This window comes from Agelaius tricolor, unplaced genomic scaffold, assembly GCF_023055355.1.
Source record: "Agelaius tricolor isolate 1412-34295 unplaced genomic scaffold, bAgeTri1.0.p SCAF_10, whole genome shotgun sequence".
In the NCBI taxonomy this organism is placed as follows: Eukaryota; Metazoa; Chordata; class Aves; order Passeriformes; family Icteridae; genus Agelaius; species Agelaius tricolor.
Window position 1 is genome coordinate 15,182,528 of NW_027269270.1, and position 21,286 is coordinate 15,203,813.

Consider the following 21,286-nt stretch of genomic DNA (forward strand, 5'->3'; position numbering starts at 1 on the left):
ACAGTGTATTTGTCCTGCTGCTGTCCAGAAGCTCACCTTTTAAAATGTTCTTTGGTTTTGTTATTCCAATTATGTCTTTCTAATACTGGATCAGAGCCAAGTGTTGCAGTTCTTTTAGAAGGTGCTTTAGGGATATTCTTAAAAAAAATTGTTTTATTTCTCCTAATAGTTTTGGAGAAAGCAAGAAAATGTATGGTTTGCAACATTTCCATATTTAAAAACAGCATAGACAAAAAAGTTCTCTAATATTAAACATTAACAAGAAGTCTAAGATTTCATAGAAAGTTGAGGCTGGTGAGGATGTCTGGACAATGTCTGGTCTGTCCCTCCTTGCTCAAAGTAGACTCAGTGCAAAGAAGTTGTTCAGAGCTGTGTCCAGTGGGTTTGAATACCTCCAACGTTAGAGACTCCACTGTCTCTCTGGGCAGCATGTTGCAGTGTTTGATAACCCATATGATATAAACAAGAGGCTTTTTCTGACATTATGGGGGGCAGAGTCAAAAACCTGACTAATGTAGTGACAAAGAATATGTCTTGCCTAAGCCCATCTACCAAGCTAGTCATAGGGCATTGTGAGGTGAGTTATTTCAGCATTATTTCCCCTTCCTAAGTGTAGGCTGACTACTTCTGAACACTACTGGTTTTTTTACCCTCAAGATTATTTTCAATTAAGGTTAATATTTTCAAGGTTATTTTCAAGGTTATTTGCTCCAGCGCCTTCCCAAAGATCAAGCTGTAAGGCTGACTGATCCCAGGCCCTCTTTCTTGTTCTCTTGATGATTTGATAGACCCTTCAGCAGCTGAGTTAAAAGGAACAAAAACCATTCCATGGAGTGCTAGTTTGGCATGTAGTTACATTGAAATTTGTATACATATATAGATTTAATAATTAATAAACAAAAGATAATAGTAATAATAATAATTAACAAAAGATAATAACCTGTGATCTAGTTAAAAATGTTTTCTAGTTTCTTAGTACTTCAGGTTCCTTGTTTCTACTAAGGTCAGGGATATTGTATTGTCTTAATTTGGAAAAGTTCAGAACAACTTCTGCTTATTGATAACCAACTGTTGAAGTTTTAGCTGCAGTTGTCCATGTCAAGCAAAAAGATGTAGCTATTCTTTAACTGAGATACAGTTAGATATATTTCACCAGATTGGAATTTCTTTTAAAATAAGATTTTAAGCAGCCCCAGATAATATGTTTTCTCCCCAAAATGCTCTTTGTTTTTCCAAACATTTGATTTTGGACAGAAGTATTTCTCTAAATTGAGTGGCTTCATTGGCAGAGGGCTCAAGCATGCAACAGAATTAATTTGTCTTAACAAACAGCTTTGTGTCAGCTGAACCACAGTGAGTGATGTTGAACATGTTTTTAACCTATGGCAAATACATGATAGAATGTATTAGCTCATACTTTAATGAAAGAGTTGAAGCAAGTGCATTTTATCTTGTATTTGTAATGACCTAAGAATGCACAGATAGTTTACTGTAGCTTGGTAAACACATGGTATTATTAAACCCATGCATTAGAACCCTAACTCTTTCATAAAACAACAATTTGGATGAGGCAGTGTCCAATCTTCTTCATCAGGTGTGTGATTTTTGAATGTTTAGGAGCTCGTGACTCATTATCTTTCCACCTCTGGTTGTTTGGCTGATGCTTTTGCTCCAGGGCTTAATGGGGCAAAAGTGACTTTCTGAAAAGTGCAGTAAGAAGCTGTCCACCAGCACAGATAAATGTTTGATGGACTTTTGTAATAAAATGCTGATGCCTAATGACATGTGCCCATTTGACAAGTTGAGATGCAGGTGTCTCAATGACAAATACCGGTTCTTACGGGGTCTTTTCTTTCCTCCTCTCCATTTTACTTTGGTGAAACATATTTTATTTTTTTTATTAAGTCCTATCATTCAGTATGGTTTAGATCACATCTGAAAGCTATTTTATCTTTTGTCTTTCTCTTATCTCCTTCCACATTTGACTTAATGCTGCTGCAATTTTATCTAAATATATTGAACAAGACAATTACTAGATTTTTATTTATCATGGCTCATGATTCTTCAGAGATGAGACTTTTCTCTCAGAGACATCTCTTTATTTGAGCCACTGGAAATTATATAAGGCCTGTTAAAGAATCAAAAGACAGGCTGAACAGTGGTTGTAGCTTTCACTCTTTGTTGGTACTTGACCTTTCTTCAGGTGGACATATCATTTGATTTTAATTCATCCTATGCCTTGTGTCAGCTACTCTCTTTGCTCTGTTCCTGTCTCTTTTTCTTGTTTCCTGATGCTGCTTCCAGTGAATTCCCTGTTGCTTCCTGTTCTCTTCTCCTTGGCTGAGTTGTGCTGAACTTTCCTCAGATCTTTGTCCCTTCCTCTTGAAACAGCCTTTGGATTGAAACAGTCCAGCCTTCTCTTAAAGGAACAGCTGCCAAATAACTGCTGCCTGAGTACCAGTTGATAAGGAAACTGTTACTTTATCTCTACCCTCTAAATAATTTTCACTGAGAAATGCTGGCGTATTTTGAATGTAAAGCTCAGTAAGTGACTGGGCTGCAGATGTTGCCGCTCATGTATCAGTGGCAGAACAACTGAGTTACAACAGAAGTGCTTAATTGCCTGAGGGCATAAAGAATGGTTACTCTTTAGTTAGTAGGAAAAGAAGTCCAAGAAATATCTTCTTGTCTCAACAGACTTTGTGGAAGAACAAAGTCAATCTTGTTATGACGGGCTGATGATGACCATTTGAGATTAGAGATCATCCTCAAATACACTTTAACATACGGGTGTTTTTCATGCTTTAATGCTAGCAATTTTGATAGCTGCCAGATAGTTTCTTGAAAGCCTCACCCTCTTTTTGCTCCTCCCTCCACATGATTCAGCTGGTGGTGTCTGATACAGCCAGCTGTAAGAGCAATATGAATAACAGGCATTTTATGTTGTATGTGTAGCATAGCTTCATATCCTCATGCATGGCTGCCCTGAACTTCTCCATGGACTGACAAGTGCATCTACTAAAAGATTGGCTCTGTTGTGCTAAAATCGTTGCAGAGCAGGTTTTGAGGGAAGATTTCAGTAGATCATGAAAACGTGAGATGTGTGCCCAACATGAAAATGCCAATATGGAAATCAACATATGTTTTGGGAGAAGAATAAAGTAGGTCATTTCCATATCACTAAGGAGACAGGTTCCCTTTTTTTCTGTGGAGGATATTACATATGAATAGACATTGACATGTTACTGCATATTAGATCAGTCCAGTTTAACCTAAGCTTTCAACATTTGCTTGTACATAGGTTTTCAATCAGTGAGAAATTATATCAGACTTGTAATGGTTTATATTGCTTTTCCTTTCTCTTTTGTTCTAACAGCTATCAGCCCATTGTATTATACATTTATTTATAATGACACACTTTAAGCATATAACAGTCATATTTTTGCCTTTGGTATTTTATGACTGATGTTTACCCCTGATTTTATAGGTCTTTTGATATTTTATGAAACCTTCACTTAATAGGTATTTATATGCTTGTGAATTGAGTGAACTTTCTTAGCAGCATTTCAGCAACTTTAAGCAGTATTAAACACAAGTCTATAAAGGTAATGTGGTAGCAGAGGAAAATAGAACTTGTTGTGTTCTTCTAGGTCAGATATGTGATATGGAATATTACATGCTTTTTTCTTCTAGTATTGTAAGTTACAAGCTTGAAAGACCAAAAAATTTAAATCAGTTTTTTAAATTAAAGGTTGATCAGTATAAGAGGGAAAGAAAATAATAAATGAGAATTATTATTCTCCTCATTATGTTTCTTTTCCTTGAAGCATTAAGGCCATAAAATTAGTTTTGTTCTGGTGATGCTGAATCTATTTACTAATATACTATCTGAAAAATTATGAATCACACTTATGAACCATGGAATATTTTGAGCTGGAAAGGATCCCCATGGATCACTGAGACCAAGTCTTAATAAGAGTCAAGGGTCTGTTTTTTTGAGGGCTGAAGAAGGCTAGCATTCTTTTGGTTTTTGCACCATAATTATTTTTACAGTTCTTGAGAAGAATTTAGAACCACAATATGTGCTTCCTTATTGAAAATGAAGCTTGGTAAGCACAGTAAAACTTCTAGTAAGTACTCAGACTTAAATACACTATTTTTCCTGTACATGTAAACATTGTAGTGTTATGGGATGGAATAGGATGAGAATGTGAAACGAGCAAAGTCCCATCTAATGTTGTGGACTAAATTCACTCAGGTGCATACTGCAGCATTCTTTCAGACTGGCTGGGTCTCAATGCTATGTTAGGAAAGAATTAGATGTGTGCTGTATTTTCCATGTCCTGGTTTTGTTCTAAAGGGAGTCAGAATGCAGCATCACAAAAAAGTTGTGATTTGTTCTGGTAACTTCCCTACCAGGAGTGATCACAGGATGAGTGCAGAAGGACAAACCAGAGCTTTTCTTTCTATGTCCTCTGGGCTCTGCCAGAGAGACTAGATGTGTTTCACAGAGCTGAATTGGTCGTAGGACAAGTTAGTTACATGTTGCTATTAATTATGTTATTCCATTGGTTTACTGTGGTATGGTTAAACAAATAAGGAGACACTTCGTATATTTTTAGATTGATGGTTACTTACAATACCAGTCTGGTTGACTATGCAAATCTGTGCTAGGCATTGCAGGATGTTAAATCTAATTCTTAATACTCTATTCTGAAAAAGCTGGCTTTGGTAAAGAAAGGTAAGTGCAATTTACCTTTTCTTTACTGAATAAAAACCAAATGCTTAATAGTTTCTTTAGGCATCTGGGGTCTACTCTGAAACACTGGCCTTTTCTATTGTTCCAACTTAATGAAGAAATATTTTTTTCCCCTCCTAACTGATGCATATGACTAATACAAATATGATTTCAGTGTAAAAGTTCTTAGTCTAGAAGTCTTCTTCCTTAGCAAAACTAACTCCTACAAGCTTATAAATACTAGAGCTTTGTGTTTAAGTGTAGCAAACTGAGGTTGTCCTGTCTTTCCAACTGTGTGCCTACATCACTTCTTAATATTCTGTGTACTGCTGGGAGTCACAACATGCACAAATAGCAAACAGAGTTGAAAGGCAGTGGAGCTCCAGGAAACAGAGGCAGTACTGGCTTCATGGCGGTTCCTCCACTTGTGTGCAGTAGGTGCCTAGCTGGGCAGAGAGTGTGTCTGAGTCTCAGGTGATGAGAACTCCAGCAGCCCCTTCCAGCTCCCTCCTTCCCACAGCCAGGGGTTTGGATTACCCAGCAGCCCTGCCACCAGAATAACCCTGCTGCTGGTCACCTGACATAGCCATGACATAGGAGCTGCATTTGACATGTCTGCGAGCAATGTGCAGCTCATGGCCCGCAGGCTGGCTACCCTGACTTAGGCAGCAGATCCTTGTAAAATCTGTATTTCATAGTTTTGATCCAATTGCTGGTGGTCATATGAGCTGTACTGCATGTTTTCCAGTAGTGTATCAATATCTAGTGCTGAATTGCATGACTGGTCTAACACATAGTCTGTACAACATTTGTTTTAATTTTTTGTTTTCTTTTTTCTTTTTATTCAGACAGGGGATTTGGCTTCTGTGCAATTAGCTGGAGCTCCAAACAGATGGGAGGTCTTGTCTGCAGCTCCTACCACTATAAAGGACGAAGCTGGTAATATAGTACAGATTCCAGGTGCTGCCACAGTAACTTCAAGTGGGCAGTATGTCCTTCCTATTCAGAGTTTGCAAAATCAACAAATCTTTTCTGTTGCACCAGGATCAGATTCGTCGAATGGTACGGTGTCTAACGTACAATACCAAGTAATACCCCAGATCCAGACAGCGGATGGTCAGCAGGTTCAACTTGGCTTTGCAGCCTCTTCTGATAATAGCAGTATAAATCAAGAAACTGGTCAAATTCAGATCATTCCTGGCTCGAATCAAACCATCATTGCCTCTGGAACATCTTCAGCTAATATTCAGAATATCTTATCTGGTCAGTCTGGTCAAGTCCAGGTTCAGGGAGTTGCAATTGGTGGTTCGTCTTACCCTGGCCAAGCACAAGTGGTTGCTAACGTCCCTCTTGGACTGCCAGGGAATATCACTTTTGTACCCATTAATAGTGTTGATCTAGATTCTCTGGGACTTGGCAGTGGTTCTCAAACCATGACAGCAGGCATTAATGCAGATGGGCACTTGATAAATACTGGACAGGCCATGGAGAGTTCAGATACTTCTGAGAGGACTGGTGAGCAAGTTTCTCCTGAAATTACAGAAACTGCCACTGATAATGACTTATTTGTGCCAACGTCATCTTCATCACAATTGCCCGTTACCATAGACAGTTCAAGTATATTGGAACAAAATGCAAATGACTTGACCACGACTAGTGGTCAAGTTCATGGTTCTGATCTTCAGGGAAATTACATCCAGACATCAGTCTCTGATGACACGCAAGCTCAGAATATTCAGGTCTCCACAGCACAGCCAATTGTACAACACATACAGCTACAAGAGTCGCAGCAGCCAACCAGTCAAGCCCAGATTGTACAAGGTATTGCGCAACAGACAATCCATGGTGTTCAAGCAAGTCAAAGTATATCTCAACAGGCTCTTCAAAATCTTCAACTGCAGCTGAATCCTGGAACTTTCTTAATTCAGGCACAAACAGTGACCCCTTCTGGGCAGATAACCTGGCAGACATTTCAAGTGCAAGGAGTTCAGAACTTGCAGAACTTGCAAATTCAGAATGCACCTGGTCAACAAATAACTCTGACTCCTGTGCAGACTCTCACTCTTGGTCAAGTTGCAGCAGGTGGTGCGTTGACATCAACTCCAGTTAGTCTAAGCACTGCTCAATTGCCAAATCTACAGACAGTTACAGTAAACTCTATAGATTCTGCTGGTATTCAGCTGCATCAAGGAGAAAATGCTGGCAGTCCTGCAGGTATTTATCTTACTCTTTTACAAAAGATTGGTTTTTATTACTGCATGTTGTTGGTTTAAATGGCGATAATCAGAACATCATTGTCTTGCTATTGAAGCCTACAAATACAGTGGGTTCAAAATGGTGATGATAGACTTTATGTGAAAATGCTGTTCAATTAGAAACTGTGATTTTAAAACATAGTCTTACCTCACTCCTTTTAGTATGAGCTCATGTAATTCCCAAATAGTTACATTGGTTAACAGTGCTTCAGTGTTTGTACGTAAAGGTTTACCCTGGAGAAGATTTGTATACTAAATTGAAAAGGGGGAAATGTGGCTATCAGCTGCCACTCTTCTAAGGCATCAGTATCATTAACATACCCATTCTTCCTAGCCCTGAGTAGATGATGTTTCTATGGAAAATACAAATATTTCTGTTGATGCAATTTTTTTCCTCTTAAAATTTTCAGATCTCCTGAGGTGCTGCTATTCATCTGCTCTTTCTTTAAAATAATTTCCTACTGATTTACTATCAGTGTTACTATGATGTAGGAAACTTGTGTAAGGGTCAGTGAAACAAGCATGCATATATCAAAATGGAGCCTATGCTTAAGAATATGTGTGAATTTTCAGTACTGCTTACTTGTATTACATTTTACAGTACAATCATTAATTATGAGTATCACATGTTATATCTTGGTGGAGAAGAAATATTGTTTTCTTAAAATAGGTGTTTCTTCATGTGAGAAGAAATAAACATGGCTGTTTATTTTTGATAAATTTGATACAGTCCATTCTGAATTTTGGGGCATGACTAGCTAAACAAAAAGAGTAAGAGATGATTTCAGTTCAGGAGGTTTTGCTATACCAGAAGCCATTTAAACACATTATTGGGTTGTGCCCAGGCTAGTTACGAGGGGCAGTAGAGGTCATTTGGGGGAAACGGTTGCACAAAGTAGCTTGGGAATTGCTGTTTTACTGTAATCATGGGATCCAGCCCTCTGGTTCATCAAGATACTGAAGCATAAATATTTAAGTGAAGTATGCATGGTTTGTATGTCTATTTTAGCTTGTGAGAAGAATGCAATGTTAAGTGAAACATGCCTAGAAGACCTGCTGAGTTTTGTTTCAAAAGGCTGCTGATTATAATACCTGTATAGTTACTGATACTGCTGTATTCTATGTCATGAAGCTTGCTTTCCCATTTGAAATCTAAAATTTGAATTGAAAATACTGTGCTGGGATGTTTTCCAGTTAATTTTGTTTTGGAATTTACTTCTGTATTATGAACTTACCATCAAGTAAAGTTATTCAGATCTAGATAAGCCTACTTTTCATTGGCTTGTAGACAATAGCACCAAAGGGATATGCTCTGCTCACAGCATTTGCTCTTCTGTCTGATCTTGATTCTTAAATTTTCTGTTTACAGTGACCACAGGAAGTCTTGGTTTGTCTCCATCACACATTGTTAGCTCCGAGGATATAGATGTCAGTACAAAAAACATATAATCCTGCATGTTAACACAACTAAACTCAGATGTCAGAATCTAAGTCTCAGAAAAAGAGCCCTTTACTAATTATTATCAGCTCTATGGTTAATACAAGGAGGATTATTTCTGAGATTTATATTTAGTATAGGATCATGTAGCTAATGATATTGCTTGTGGACTACTGTAGCAGAAACTTGAGAAGAAGAATAGAAAGGAAAAGAAGAAAGCAAAAAAACCCCAAACCAGCTAGGCACATGAGAAAGAAGTTGAGTCTGATCTGTGGTGTGTATCATTTTGTCTGTTGATCATTCTCAAGAGTGTTTCATGGTTTATAATAAAATGCAAGGGAGTTCCATCGAGTGTTCTTTAACTGTATTCTCCTATAAGGAATTTCACATGGGAAGGCAAGAGACTAAATGGGATATATGAGATGTGATTAAATAGACAGAAGTACTGGATGAATAGCAGAAACTCTTGCCTGAAGTGCATAGCTATAAACACCTGGTGATATTAAAGATAAGATGGAGATTTATAGTAACATTTTTCCTACTTGTCTAGGAATAATAAATGGATTGGAAGGTATTAAAACTGCCATTCCCTAAATTTTGGGAGAATGTAATTGTCCCTTCCTTTATGTTAGAAGAAGCTCACTTTCCCACAGTAATGATTAGTGTGACACTGCTTCTGACAGAATCAAACTGCATTATCTCGATTGACTTTCAGTGTCTTTTCCATATGCATCTGGTATTTTGTCTGAGAGAATCTTTTTCAGAGGTGTTCCTCTCCTTCTTATTTATAACCCCTCACAACCTTTCTTCAATTTGGAGAATAAATACACAATTAGAAGCAGATTATGAAATCATAGGGGGCTTTTTTCAGTCAGAAGTCTATTGTTGTTTTGCAAATAAGGAAAAAGTTTAATTTTAAACCGAAAGAAGAAGGTAAGTGGAAGAGACAGCAGAACAAGAGAAGTTAAACGGTGTGAAGCTACTTGATTGCTTTTTTTTTGTCCACTACCAATGAGCTTTGAAGCAAGATAAGAAGGGTTTCCGCTGTTTTTCTCCCCCAAGCTGGATAATGCACTCCTTTCATACCAAGTAGAGTCAGGCTGTATTTTCTGTTTTCATTTAAGAAAATTTATCTACCTGGGGCAAAAATAAAAAGAACATATTCCTAGTTTTGTGTCAGAGATGGCTGGTAATTATCTGAAGTCCAAATAATGTACTTTGTTCTGTTAGCACTGTGGCTGGGAAAGCAGTTAGGTTTTAGATTTTCATTGTTACAGCCCATTGTGTGAGAGGTGTTCTTCCAAGGCTCACTCCCCAGGTAGGCAGCAGAGGATGTCTTTACTGTTCTTGTGTGTGAGGGGAAAAAATGTTTTTACCTAGGTCCTACATTTTGTTTACGTAATGGAAAACCATTGAAACCCTAATACAAAACTAAGAGCTTTGTCCAGTAAATGTACAGTTTTCTTCAAAAGATGTCCAGTAATTAAGTTTGTACCAAAATGTCCATTCTATGAGGCACATGTATGTGCAGACCTACGTTGCAGTGAATTTGTTCTGGAAAGTTTTGGCCAAGCTTGTTTTTCTCAGGATGTTTATTAGAACTCACATTCCTCATTGTGGTCAGCATTGTGGTGACCAGGGGAAGGGTATTGGTTACTCACAGCCAGGACTCCTCAGCATTGCTTTTCTAGCAAAAAGCTGTATCAAATAGTATCTATATATTAAGCACTGAAGGGTGACACCTTTCTCACCTGTGTATTGGCTTCATTGTTCTGGTTTTGAGAGGAAATTAAACCTGAGAAAGCTCTCTAGAAGTGTACTTCTTTTGTTGGCAGTTTATAATAAAATACTGTATTTTGTATAACAAACAGAGCCATTACATGCACAGTTCACATTACTCTTTAGTGACTTGCCTGGTCAAGAAAGGTGGAGTTTTTTATTAGCATGTTTATATAGATTTCTTCTTCAAACATTTCATATAATGTAGTGTTTATTTTGGAAAACTTTCAGGAACTGAAATGTACCAACTTGGCCTTCATATTTCTGATCCTGTAAGTTTTGTCAGCTTGGAAGAATTTTTAAGTTACTGGATTTTCTCCCTGCCCCCAAGCCATTGTCCAGCTGAAGGAAACTTGATGCTAATAAAATTCTAATTGTAATAGTGTCTCAGCTAATTTATTAATGTAGTGAATCAGTTTGGGATTGGTTATTTCCCGGAAAAAATGGCTTGGGGTCAAGCCATACATATGCATATATATGCAACCTATATAATACCTTTACCAGGTCTTATATAGGTTGCAATAACTTGCAATAGGATGCTGGATAATTTTTTTTACATACTTCTTTTGACCATTGCAGTAGCACCTGAAGACACTAGCAAATGACGTGAAAGAAGGTAGCATTGGCTTGAGAATGGACTTTACTGCTTATCAACTCAGACACACTCACCTGGAAGATTCATTTATTTTAGTAGAAATAACCCCTAGCCTACAAACAGTTTTCCAGGTTGGTCTACAGCTGGAATCAAGTCAAAGGGATTCCTTTTCAAGAGTTGACTGAAGTGTCACTCCAAAACTGAGGTCTTCACTCCTCCATCTCTCTTTCCAGCTGCTGTTGTGCAGGAGTGTACACAGCTCCTGCAGGACTCCTCTTCCTGCTGCCTTGACCCTAGAGTCAGGCCTGTAGGTAACTTGCCCAGCTGATGGTGAGTGGGAGCTGCTGTGTGTGCTGGCAGTTCCACTCACTCCTGCTGCAATCTGACGGCTTTGGCAGGCCGAAGGAATTCACCTGCTCTAAATTTGACCAAAACATTGCCTGACAGTTTTCAAGGGAAACAGTTGCCCAAGTGACAATTTATCTTTCATCTGCTGATACCTGGTGAGGCTTTGGTCTAATATCTGTTTCCTAAAACAGTCTAAATGCTGAAACAAAATTAAAAATGAAGCATTCACGGTTTTACTTGCATTGAAACGACATGTTTCAATGTTTTAGTGCTTCAGATGAAGTAGAGCAGAGTGCTACTTAAAGCATAGCTTTCTTCCAGCATCTAGAACTTTTAAAACAATTTTGGCTGGTTTTCAGTGTTTCACAGCTTAGTTTTTTTCTTTTTAAGTATCAGTTTTTAACCTTATTAATTTTAATTTCAATTATGCAGTTTTTCCTTCTAAGGCATTCTTTATAACAAGACTTTGAGACCAAGGGCATGGTATCAATTTGAAATAGAATCTCATTTTAAAAAGAAAAAAGTCTTATGAAATGCATGAAGTAGATTGAAGTAGTGATGTTTAGTAAATATTTTTATCTGACAAAGTCTCTCTCTGGCTGTCCAATTTTCATTTGAGGCATTTAGCTTTTATGTTACAAAATCAAAACAGTTGAAACAATTCTCCCCACTATTTTCTTAATATGAAAATTAAATTTGAAACGGATGAATTTAAGTTAGTATGGGAATTGGAGCTATTTATGTACCAATCTTGTGTAAATAGTTTGCTGTCAGCATGCTTAAATTACATTTCTTATTTTAGCATCATTTTCAAAGGAAATTAATAAATTGTGGAAGAATTAGATGATCATGCTTTTATGTGTTTCACAGTTGTGCTTATAACAGCATATAGTAAATTATCTCACTTAAAGTTTGTAGAACTTCAGTTAGTCTGGTTAATTTTTTAGTGCAATATCTATTGTGGAATAGAATGATATTTTTTCTTCAAATTCTTGAAAATACTGAATTGTTGCATCCTTCCTCTGCATTAGTACTTCATGGGCTTTTCTCCTCTTTGTTCCAAAACTGCTTATTAATGAATTTTCTTCACAGCTGGTGGTGGTGAGCTGAAAGTTTTTTGCATGTATGTTACTCCTAAGTAAATATATGTTGTGTATGGCGAGTGTCTGGGGATGCAGCATAGATTCTCAGAGCTAAGGGGGTTAGCTGGAGTTACCTTAGTCTCAGATATCCTCAGGATGTTCACAAAAGAGTATATTACCCAGTTTCAGGTACACATTCCTTTTGCAAGATACTCCTGACACAAAATGAAAACTCTCATATACCTATGGGGATCTATGGCAGGTATCCATGGAGTGAAAGAGGGAAAGGATTTTATTTCCAGTACTGCTACAACTTCTTAAGAAGAAGGCTGGAAACTTGTCTTCTGTCTTATTTCAGTCTCAGCACTTTAGGGCCATTGTTTCAGGTCCTGTGCAGTTTTCTTGCCTTTCAAACCTCCTGGCAGGACAACATACTTTGGTTCTGATCTCTGAGATCAGAACCAAACTTGTCAGTGCATCTGGCTCATAGAAAATATCTGAAGTTTCTTGCAAGGACAATGACAGTCTTTTTATAATGCTAGGAATACTCACCAGGACCCTAGTTGTGATTGCCCTCTTGATTGCCCTATTGCACTCTTGAAGATCAGGCTGGGTTGTAGGTGGCTTGTCTTTTACTGCTTGTAGAAGACTCGTATTTTTACAAAAGGCAGTAATTTCAAGAGTAAAAGGTGATAAAAATGCACATTGTCAATGGCATCGTCATAATTTATCATAGAGAAATGATAGTTCTCAACCTGCATCTAAAATTCATGCCAGTATTTAATTCATGTATTCCAAGTATGTCTTGTACTTCATTTAATCAAAGTGTTTTCCTGCATCCTAGTAAGACACTTGCTGTGCAGAACTCTCAAGTATATTATATCAACAACAGTGTCATTGATTTAAATAAAAAAATTAGTTTTAAATCTAATTGTTCATATAATTGCATTTTGAGTGCACTAATTCTGTCCCTACTTCTTTGAGTATTTGTTTACTCTTTTTCAGTATTATCACAGTATTAGCTTTTTTCAAACCCACTGGAGCATTCACATGGCCAAAGGCTCGCAGCATTACAACTGCAGAGAGCTCTTCAGCCTTCTCTTAAAAAGTGTCAAATGAAAATTATCATTCTGTTGATTTATTAAGTGTTTGCTTCCGTAGCTGTTTTTACATGCTCCTGACTTACTGTCAGTGGGAAGCTTTTCATTGTCATCTAGTAGTAGGACAATTATTTGGCTTTTACTTAAATACAGGACAGAAACACTTATTGAACAATTTGGTCTTCCTGTATTACTGCTGACAATTCTGTTGTTTGACACTAGTAGCAGTCAGATACTCTTCTATGTAGAAACACTTAGTCCTGCTGGTCAGAGAATTCTCTGTCCTCTTGCTTTCCTTACATTTCTGGAGTTAGTGGCTTCTTCAGTATTAAGCATGATGAACTCTTCTTCCCCTATTTAGTTAGACCTTCTTAGATTTTCAGCTTTGAGAAGAATAGAAGTAAGTGCATGCTGCAGCAGGCATTACTGTCTATAAGAATCCAGAATCTGTAGACACCTCAAGTGAGTACAGTTACTGTAGGGCAAGTAACTGTTCCTTGATGCATAGTGTGTTCCTTGAGGTAGCACTGCCTAAAGAACTTTAATCATTTAAATACTTTAATATTTGCTTTAGAGTAATGTATAGGATCAGTTGTACATACACTGTGTGGTGTTTCTTGCAAGGAAACAAATTTGTTGCTGTATTTGTAATCATTTTGCTGGTACTGCTTGAGTACTGTAAGGTCCTGCTCTTAGGCTTGTACATAAGTTATTTTTCCTCAGAAGCTTAAAATTTGATTTAGAGCTGTTGAATCTAGATGACAGTCTGTTTTCTGAGTTGAGGTTCACCAGTATTTCAAGACGATGCTTTGCAGTGTACCTCATGTTGCCTTGTAATTTATTATGTAATAAAGATGTCTAAATTCACACTTAAGATTTGGGGGCAAATCAGAATAAAAATCATTATTTCTGTTGAGTTTCCTGTCTGAAAGGCTTGAACAGCTGGTCAGCTAGTAGAGGAAGTTTAATTTAGATAGTTCAGTTTAGATGGCAAAGAACAAGAACAGTGTCTTAAGAAATTTAAATTCCAAGGGAATGGGGGTTGAACTGTAGAGAAAACAGAAAACAACAGAAGATGGAAAAGAAGTGGAAATGAACATCTCTTTATATCTCTTTTCTTGGGAAAGGTAGGAAGGGAAGCCCCTATTTGGAAAAATAAACAATCAGAAACAATTGAAATGGCAGTCAAATTGTGATTTTGTGAGGATATTGGTGGGAAGGTATGTGCAGTGCTGCTGCAAATCTGTTTTCAGTTCAAACCATATTTCTGCTTCTCAGATCAGGAACTTGTAAAGCTTGGCTGAGTGGAAGGGCAGGGTGGCTTTCAGCATCTAGGAAAAGCAGCTGAACTACAAGCTCACAATTTGCAGACTGTTATAATGTAATACTAAGTGTGCCTTTGTGACATTCTGCAAAGGCATATATATTAAAGAATCTGCATCCCCTTCCCTTCTCAGTTTACCCCTGTTTCTGTGGCTCTTGGGCAAACTAAAACTTTTTTCCATAGATGAAGAAAATAGCATGTTCTTAAGTCCTGGTTGAAACAGACCAAGACATAATGTGAAGATTAATTGATGCATTCATCTGATACCTGGAGAAGTAGGTAAATGACCTGGGTATAGGAGTGGGCAACAGTATTTCTCTCCACACTAGATTATAGTTCACATGTACTCAAGTATAGTTTAAACTGCGTTTCCATCTGCATTGTTTCATCCTGTCAGTTTAGTTATTATTCTCTGAAACACTTTAAACAAACAAATCTCTTGCTTATTGGTTTGATTTGTCAAATGCACTCAATCTGGTTCCATATTGTAGCCAGCTCTGGGCTTTCTATGACTATGAAATACTACCTTTGGAACAGAATTATTCACCAAGATCCCAATTTCCATCTTGGAAAAGCCAAACCTAAACCAAATCTAGCACACTAGACAGGAAGCAGAGTCTGAACACAATATATGTTTTTCAGAATCTGTTGGCAGTTTGAAACAATATCTTTGTCTAAAATTCCCCTTCATGCTTACCTAGAACTAAGTCTCGAATTTAAAAGTAAGGGCATATAGAAATTTGAAAGCATGGAAATAAAAGACTAATGAAGAAAACGTAACCTTTATTTAGCCTTGGTAGAAGACAAAAGTAGCCTCAAAGTTGCTAGTGTTTGCATCAGCTTGTCATGACTTTATGGATTATATAAACTATTTTAGGCCTTTTTTTTAGCAGAGTTTATGTAAATTCTCTCAGTTGAGGCTGAATTAGAATAGAGCATATCTAGAAGAGCACTGGGGATACACATAGTCTCTGGTATCTATGTGAATTTTCATCATCTCAGATACCATTGCATTGGAGAGCACTTAATCTCCAGCTCTTCTCCATGGTTTGCCCTTTCAACAGCTTCATGAGTGCCTCTCCTTCTCCTTCCAAAAATACTGGTGGAATTTTAACCTTATCTCTTGAAATAATGTAAAAACCTACTTGGAGGGCAACAGACTCATTGGTTCTGAGGACCTCATTTAAGGCAATCACATTCATTGTGGGGTTGATGCAGTTCACTCTCTGCTATACTACTCCTGGAGAGGTTATATAAACACTTTATCTATTGATATTTCTTCTAATTGTGTTTTGTTTCAAGTATAGTCAACTCAGATAAGTATTAAAAAGTCCTGTCTGTACATTGCCAGTTTGTGTTGTACTTTTCTGTGTGCCAGGAGTAGAAGATATTCCTTCTGATGAATAACTAAAGCAATAGCTACACTTTCTGCCATACCAAGATAACCAGAAAGCACAGCACAAAATTAAGAACACAGTACTACTTTGTCTTCATTTCAGTGTTGCATTTTTTAGAATAATGCTATTAACTATTGTATATCTATGTGAATTGTTGTCTTCTCCAGTATCCTCAACTGTTAGGTGTGTTTTTCTGTCCTTTTTTTTTGTCCAAGTTTCCCAATTATGCATCTATCATTATAGAACTATTATAAGTCTCTGTGCTGCTGCAGGAATGGTGGTGATTGGGAGAAACTGGGAATAAACAGAGAGATACTAATGAAAAAGTGGAAGGAACTCATGACAAAACTTTGTGAAGTGGAACAGACATTGCATAGAAGGTAGAAAGTCATGGATACTGGCATGCAGTAATAGACTTTTTGGACATGCTTCTACTCTTATGTGTATCTCTATTATTAGAGTGTGACTTTGGGAGGTCAGGGTAATAGGAGAAATCATGTGGAATGTTTGACTTCAGTAGTGGAGTTGGGTCTTGGGAGCACAGATCCATACCCTAATTTGTACCATTCATCTTTGCATATCTCTTTGGAAGTATATCAATGCAGTCTTAACTGGATTCAGCTACTGACTTTGCAGGCACACTGTCTAGTGTTAGGGAGATCATAATGAAATTACCTTCTTAAAACTGTATGTTATTTTATTAACAGTACTTTAATTGTTATTTTAAATAAAACAAGAATTTATACAGTGTATACTTTGTGTTACATTTGATTGGTAAAAGAATTTGGAGTATAATGTGTAACACACAGTCCTAAAGAACTGGTTGGAGACTTGCATTGGACTGTGCTGGCAGCCTTGCTGTATTTAAATTCCTATTATGTGTCCTTTTGTGCAAGACTGAATCAGGCTTCTGCTTTTTTCTAAAGTTGCTCTAAAATGTATTAGTATACTTAGTAGTTATTTGAAAGATAGTTCTGTAAACTTTGCTTTATCGTGGTGCAATGTTTGCTTATATAAAAGCAATTCTATTTATAACATACAGATAATAAAGTTATTTTTTAGCTGAGTCTCAGAAAGTAGCTTAATTTGGTGGCAAAGTAGTTTGGTGGCTCCTGTAGAAGACCAGAAGTTGCCACAGGTTTTCTAGGTCTCCACATGAAAGATATTTATTATGGTGCTGTCTGAAATTGTGAACTTGTGATGGTAACAGTGAAGGTGTGCAGGTGACTTTGGGCAAGCTTATCACAGTTGTACTTCGTGTGTAAAAAATCAGCAGATGTGACTGTGCTTGCTTCTGGATTCCCACAGCTCAGAGCCTATCCAATTCATGCAAACTTCATTTCTAACACTGACTTTTGCAGCCAAGCCAGATAAATATTCTAGACTTCCCTGGTTTTGACCTGTAATTATCTTCTGAATACAGTGATTTTGTAGAGAATTACTTTAACTGTAGTTACATCAGTGATGTAGGGTGCAGGGCAGTCCTGTATATGGTTGTATGTGTGCAAAAGAAAGACAAACTGTGCTGTTGGGGGTGACTGGGCTGAGACTCTATTAGCATCGAGCAAATTTTTGTGTAGCAATATCCCTTATCTCTAAATAGATGAATACTGGGGATGACTTTGAAGGTAGACCAGGTAACTATTACTCTTTACATATTTTGTTATTGGTTGCTTTTCTGATCTCTACTGGGACAGGATGCTCTTCATCCTATGACCCAGCACAGTTTTTCTTATGTTTTATCAGGTAATCTTTGTCTTCATTACAAAGATACAATGGCTGATGCACTGACTCCCAGAAAGAACTTAAGAGTGGCCACAAAGCTCAAATGCTTAAGCTTTCAGTGTTTAAGGATAAAAGTCTACGTGATAATTGGGTTTGTTTTGCTGGAAAAGCAGTCTCTTGAATGTGTCCAGAAAGATAGACAGATGTTAATTTGAAGCTAACAAACAAACAAACCAAACACTGCATTATGTTTGTTTGCTTATTAGTTTGTGCTAATAAGTGGCTAATCATTTTCACAGAAAAAATGCAAAGTAAACTACTCTGCTGAACCAAAGAAGGGGCTGGGGTTCAGCATTCTAATATAATGCATACAAACTGTCTTTTTTTGGAATTCAGACTTGGAGTCCCCTGGGAATGCAGAATAGTGTTTGAGGCGAAGATGTTCCTATTAAAATGTAAATTTGTTAAAACAGTTGTTGTTATGACGCTGTAATTAATTCTTGGATTAGATTGAATGAATGCTCTGTAGGGAGAGGGTACACATACTTGCAAATGTCCATCCTATAAGGAATAATTAGGAGGCCTTTTTGCATACAGAAAACTGCTAAGACCTATTTTGGCTACTGGTATATCAAAACATAGATGTGGCTCATCTGTTCCTTATCTCTGTCTAATGCTGCTGAATAACATTCTTCCCTAAATGTTTTCTGTGTATTGTGCAGAAGACATAAATTTCAGGTAAAAAGGGGAAATGGAACAAAACCATTAATTTATTTGTTTTCCTTAGGTATCTCAGTATTTCTCAGGTGAAAACCTTTTATTAGATTGATTTCTCACATTACTTTATATATCTCTGTGCATACTAAAACCTTCTGAAGACCATTGAGGAAGGCTGTTGCTACTTAATGTGACATTAATTCAAAAATGTTGTGGAAACAGAAATGGCTACTCAGGATCATTTGAAACATGAGTTTATTTTTTCTTCAGCCTCTGTCCAACCTCTTGTTCCTCAGTTTTTCCCAAGTTTCAAGCAAGTAATATTTTCCTGGTGACAGCATTCCTCACAAAGAACAGTTCAAACTTAAACTATAATGCTTTGTAATAGCTTATCTTCAACTTTGAAATGTATAGTAAGATAAACTTTTAACTACAGGTTACAAGGGCACAGAAGCAATGTCAGAATGCACTTAAGGCTGTTGACTTTTGACAGGCATAGTGCTCTCAAGAATAAAAACATTTGATCTTTATGGTTTCCTTTCTGTCTGTTTAATGGGCTACTTACAGATCTGTGTTTGTTCTTTTTCCCAGATATTAGGATTAAAGAAGAGGATCCTGATCCAGAAGAGTGGCAGCTCAGTGGTGATTCTACACTGAATACTAATGATCTAACACATTTGAGAGTACAGGTCGTAGATGAGGAAGGGGACCAACCACATCAGGAGGGAAAAAGACTGCGACGAGTGGCATGTACATGTCCCAACTGCAAAGAAGGTGGTGGAAGGTATGTAAAGTTCAGTGTCATATCACACATATAATGATGAAAAATGAATAATGGGCAAGAAGAAATGAGCTTTTGTTAACAGCGTTTGTCTGCAGTGAGAGAAAACTACAGGTTTACGCAAAGGAGTTTATGCAATAAAGGACTACCACTTCCATTTTGGGGTTTGCAGATGAAAAAGCAGATTATTACATCCTTTCTGAGTTACTCCTTTGAGATTAGTTGAAAAAATGTGGAGTTAGATGTCACCCAAGTGAGGGGGATAGAACATTGCCCTAAAAATATGAAAATGAAATATTTTGGAATATGCACATCTGTAATTGGCTTCCTATCATATGTCAAGAACTTGATTAAATCCTGTGTTCCTGCATATCCTCAGTGATTGAGCAGTTTTCCACAGTTTAATTGCTTTGGAGTGTTACAAAAATACAGTTTTCCTAGTTTTCTTATTCACTGGGTTCCTAGGAAAAACAAGGTTTGTATAATATAACAAGGTTTGTATAATATTTCTAAATAACAAATTTTGAACTGTTTTCAGTCAAAATTAGTGAGACTTGACTAACAAAGAGGTACTAAGTTCCAATTCATTAAACTTCAGTGTTGCATTGGAACAATGCTTTATTATTGTGCATCTCATTAAAATATTACTATTTTTTTTTGTTCTGAAGATTTTATTCTACTTCCAAATACTTAATTTTGAATGCCTTGATTATGGATATGAAAGGGGTAGGTATACTAAGCTGCCTTTTACAAGTGAAAAATATTTAGTTGTGTTTGTGCTTGAGAGAATTGTGCAGGGGCTTCTTTCCAATATGCTAAAATTTGTTCATTTTGATAACAGTTTCTTCACTAAAATGAAGATCTTTATTTATTTGGGAACTATAGTGTAAATCACTAAAATGTCTTTGAAGAACCTCTCAGTGTCCAGTGGCACCAAGAGTTCTAATAGCACTGGCTAAGTTATTTCTCTTGTCAAGTCTCTTGTCAGTTCTTGCTGCCCATTCAAGATACCTGCCTTTTAAGTACAGGGAGGTGATATCCCAGGTAGCCATGCTGAGTAAACATTAAGTGTGTTGAAGAGAAAAAGACTCTGATACATTTACATCACCAGCAAAGGTGGTGATAATATCTGTGGGTTATGCAGCATCTTTGTCCATCAGATTCCTCTTGTTAAATTTCTATGTGTAGTTCACTGCAACATGGCACGGACATTTCTAAGTTGTTGGTGAACTCTGGCTCTGCTTTGAAAATCTGCCCAAAGTACACCCTGGGTTGAGATTTGTTTCGTTTCAGGAGAAACTCTGAAAATGTGATTTGCACTGCATGTGCTCTTAGGAAACAGAGATTCCAGATGTTTATCTTCCTCATGCTCTATTCCAAACTACAGTGGTTTAATTTATAAATCTATACTGTAAAATCCTCTTCCTTCTGAGTGGAGTTGCTATAAAATGAAATTTGAAAGTTTCAGGCCGTGAGAGAACCTTTTTGAGAGATGGTTTGGGAAGTCTGGAGAAGGGTGTAGTCTGTCTAAAAACTCAGATATGCGATTTTTGGGAAAGAGTTGAGGTAAGAGCTACGACAGAGTTAAGATAGATGAGAATCTGAAATCCCCTGTAAAGGAAGGCCTGGACACATCAAACATACAAAGTAACTAGGAAAAGTAGGACAAGAAGTCAGGATGTGAGAAGAATTAGAACTGGAAGAGAAACAGGATAATGGAGACAATGGTGGGAAAACAGAAAAGAGTGAAAGTGCTTACAGTTGCTAGAGCAACTTTCCCACCAGAATACATAATTCCTTCAGAGTTTAGGAGAAAGGAATAAGCCCACTTGAAAGAATATTTGAGTGTTAATATTCCATAGCTGCTAGAGTTACCTGTTTATCCCTAGTGCTGGAATTCTGAGTTTTGATTAGTCTTTCAACTCTGCTGGTGATTTGCAGAGTTTCAGATGATAAAACATTTGCTTTTGTAAATTCTTTCAGATAACATTCATAATTCTTAAAGTG

At 37.1% G+C, this 21,286-nt stretch overlaps 1 protein-coding gene across 2 annotated transcripts in view; it reads left to right on the forward strand.

Moving 5' to 3' along the window:
- SP3 (Sp3 transcription factor) overlaps positions 1 to 21,286 on the forward strand; it is a 34,691-nt gene that overhangs the window by 5,622 nt on the left and 7,783 nt on the right. Inside the window, exons 4-6 of one of the 2 annotated variants that reach the window (XM_071434884.1) lie at positions 5,587 to 5,677; positions 5,783 to 6,952; positions 19,090 to 19,282. In XM_071434884.1, the coding sequence (XP_071290985.1) occupies positions 5,587 to 5,677; positions 5,783 to 6,952; positions 19,090 to 19,282 (1,454 nt within the window). Of the gene's footprint in view, positions 1 to 5,586; positions 6,953 to 19,089; positions 19,283 to 21,286 lie in introns of both variants that reach the window. The other variant, XM_071434883.1, reaches the window with a different exon arrangement.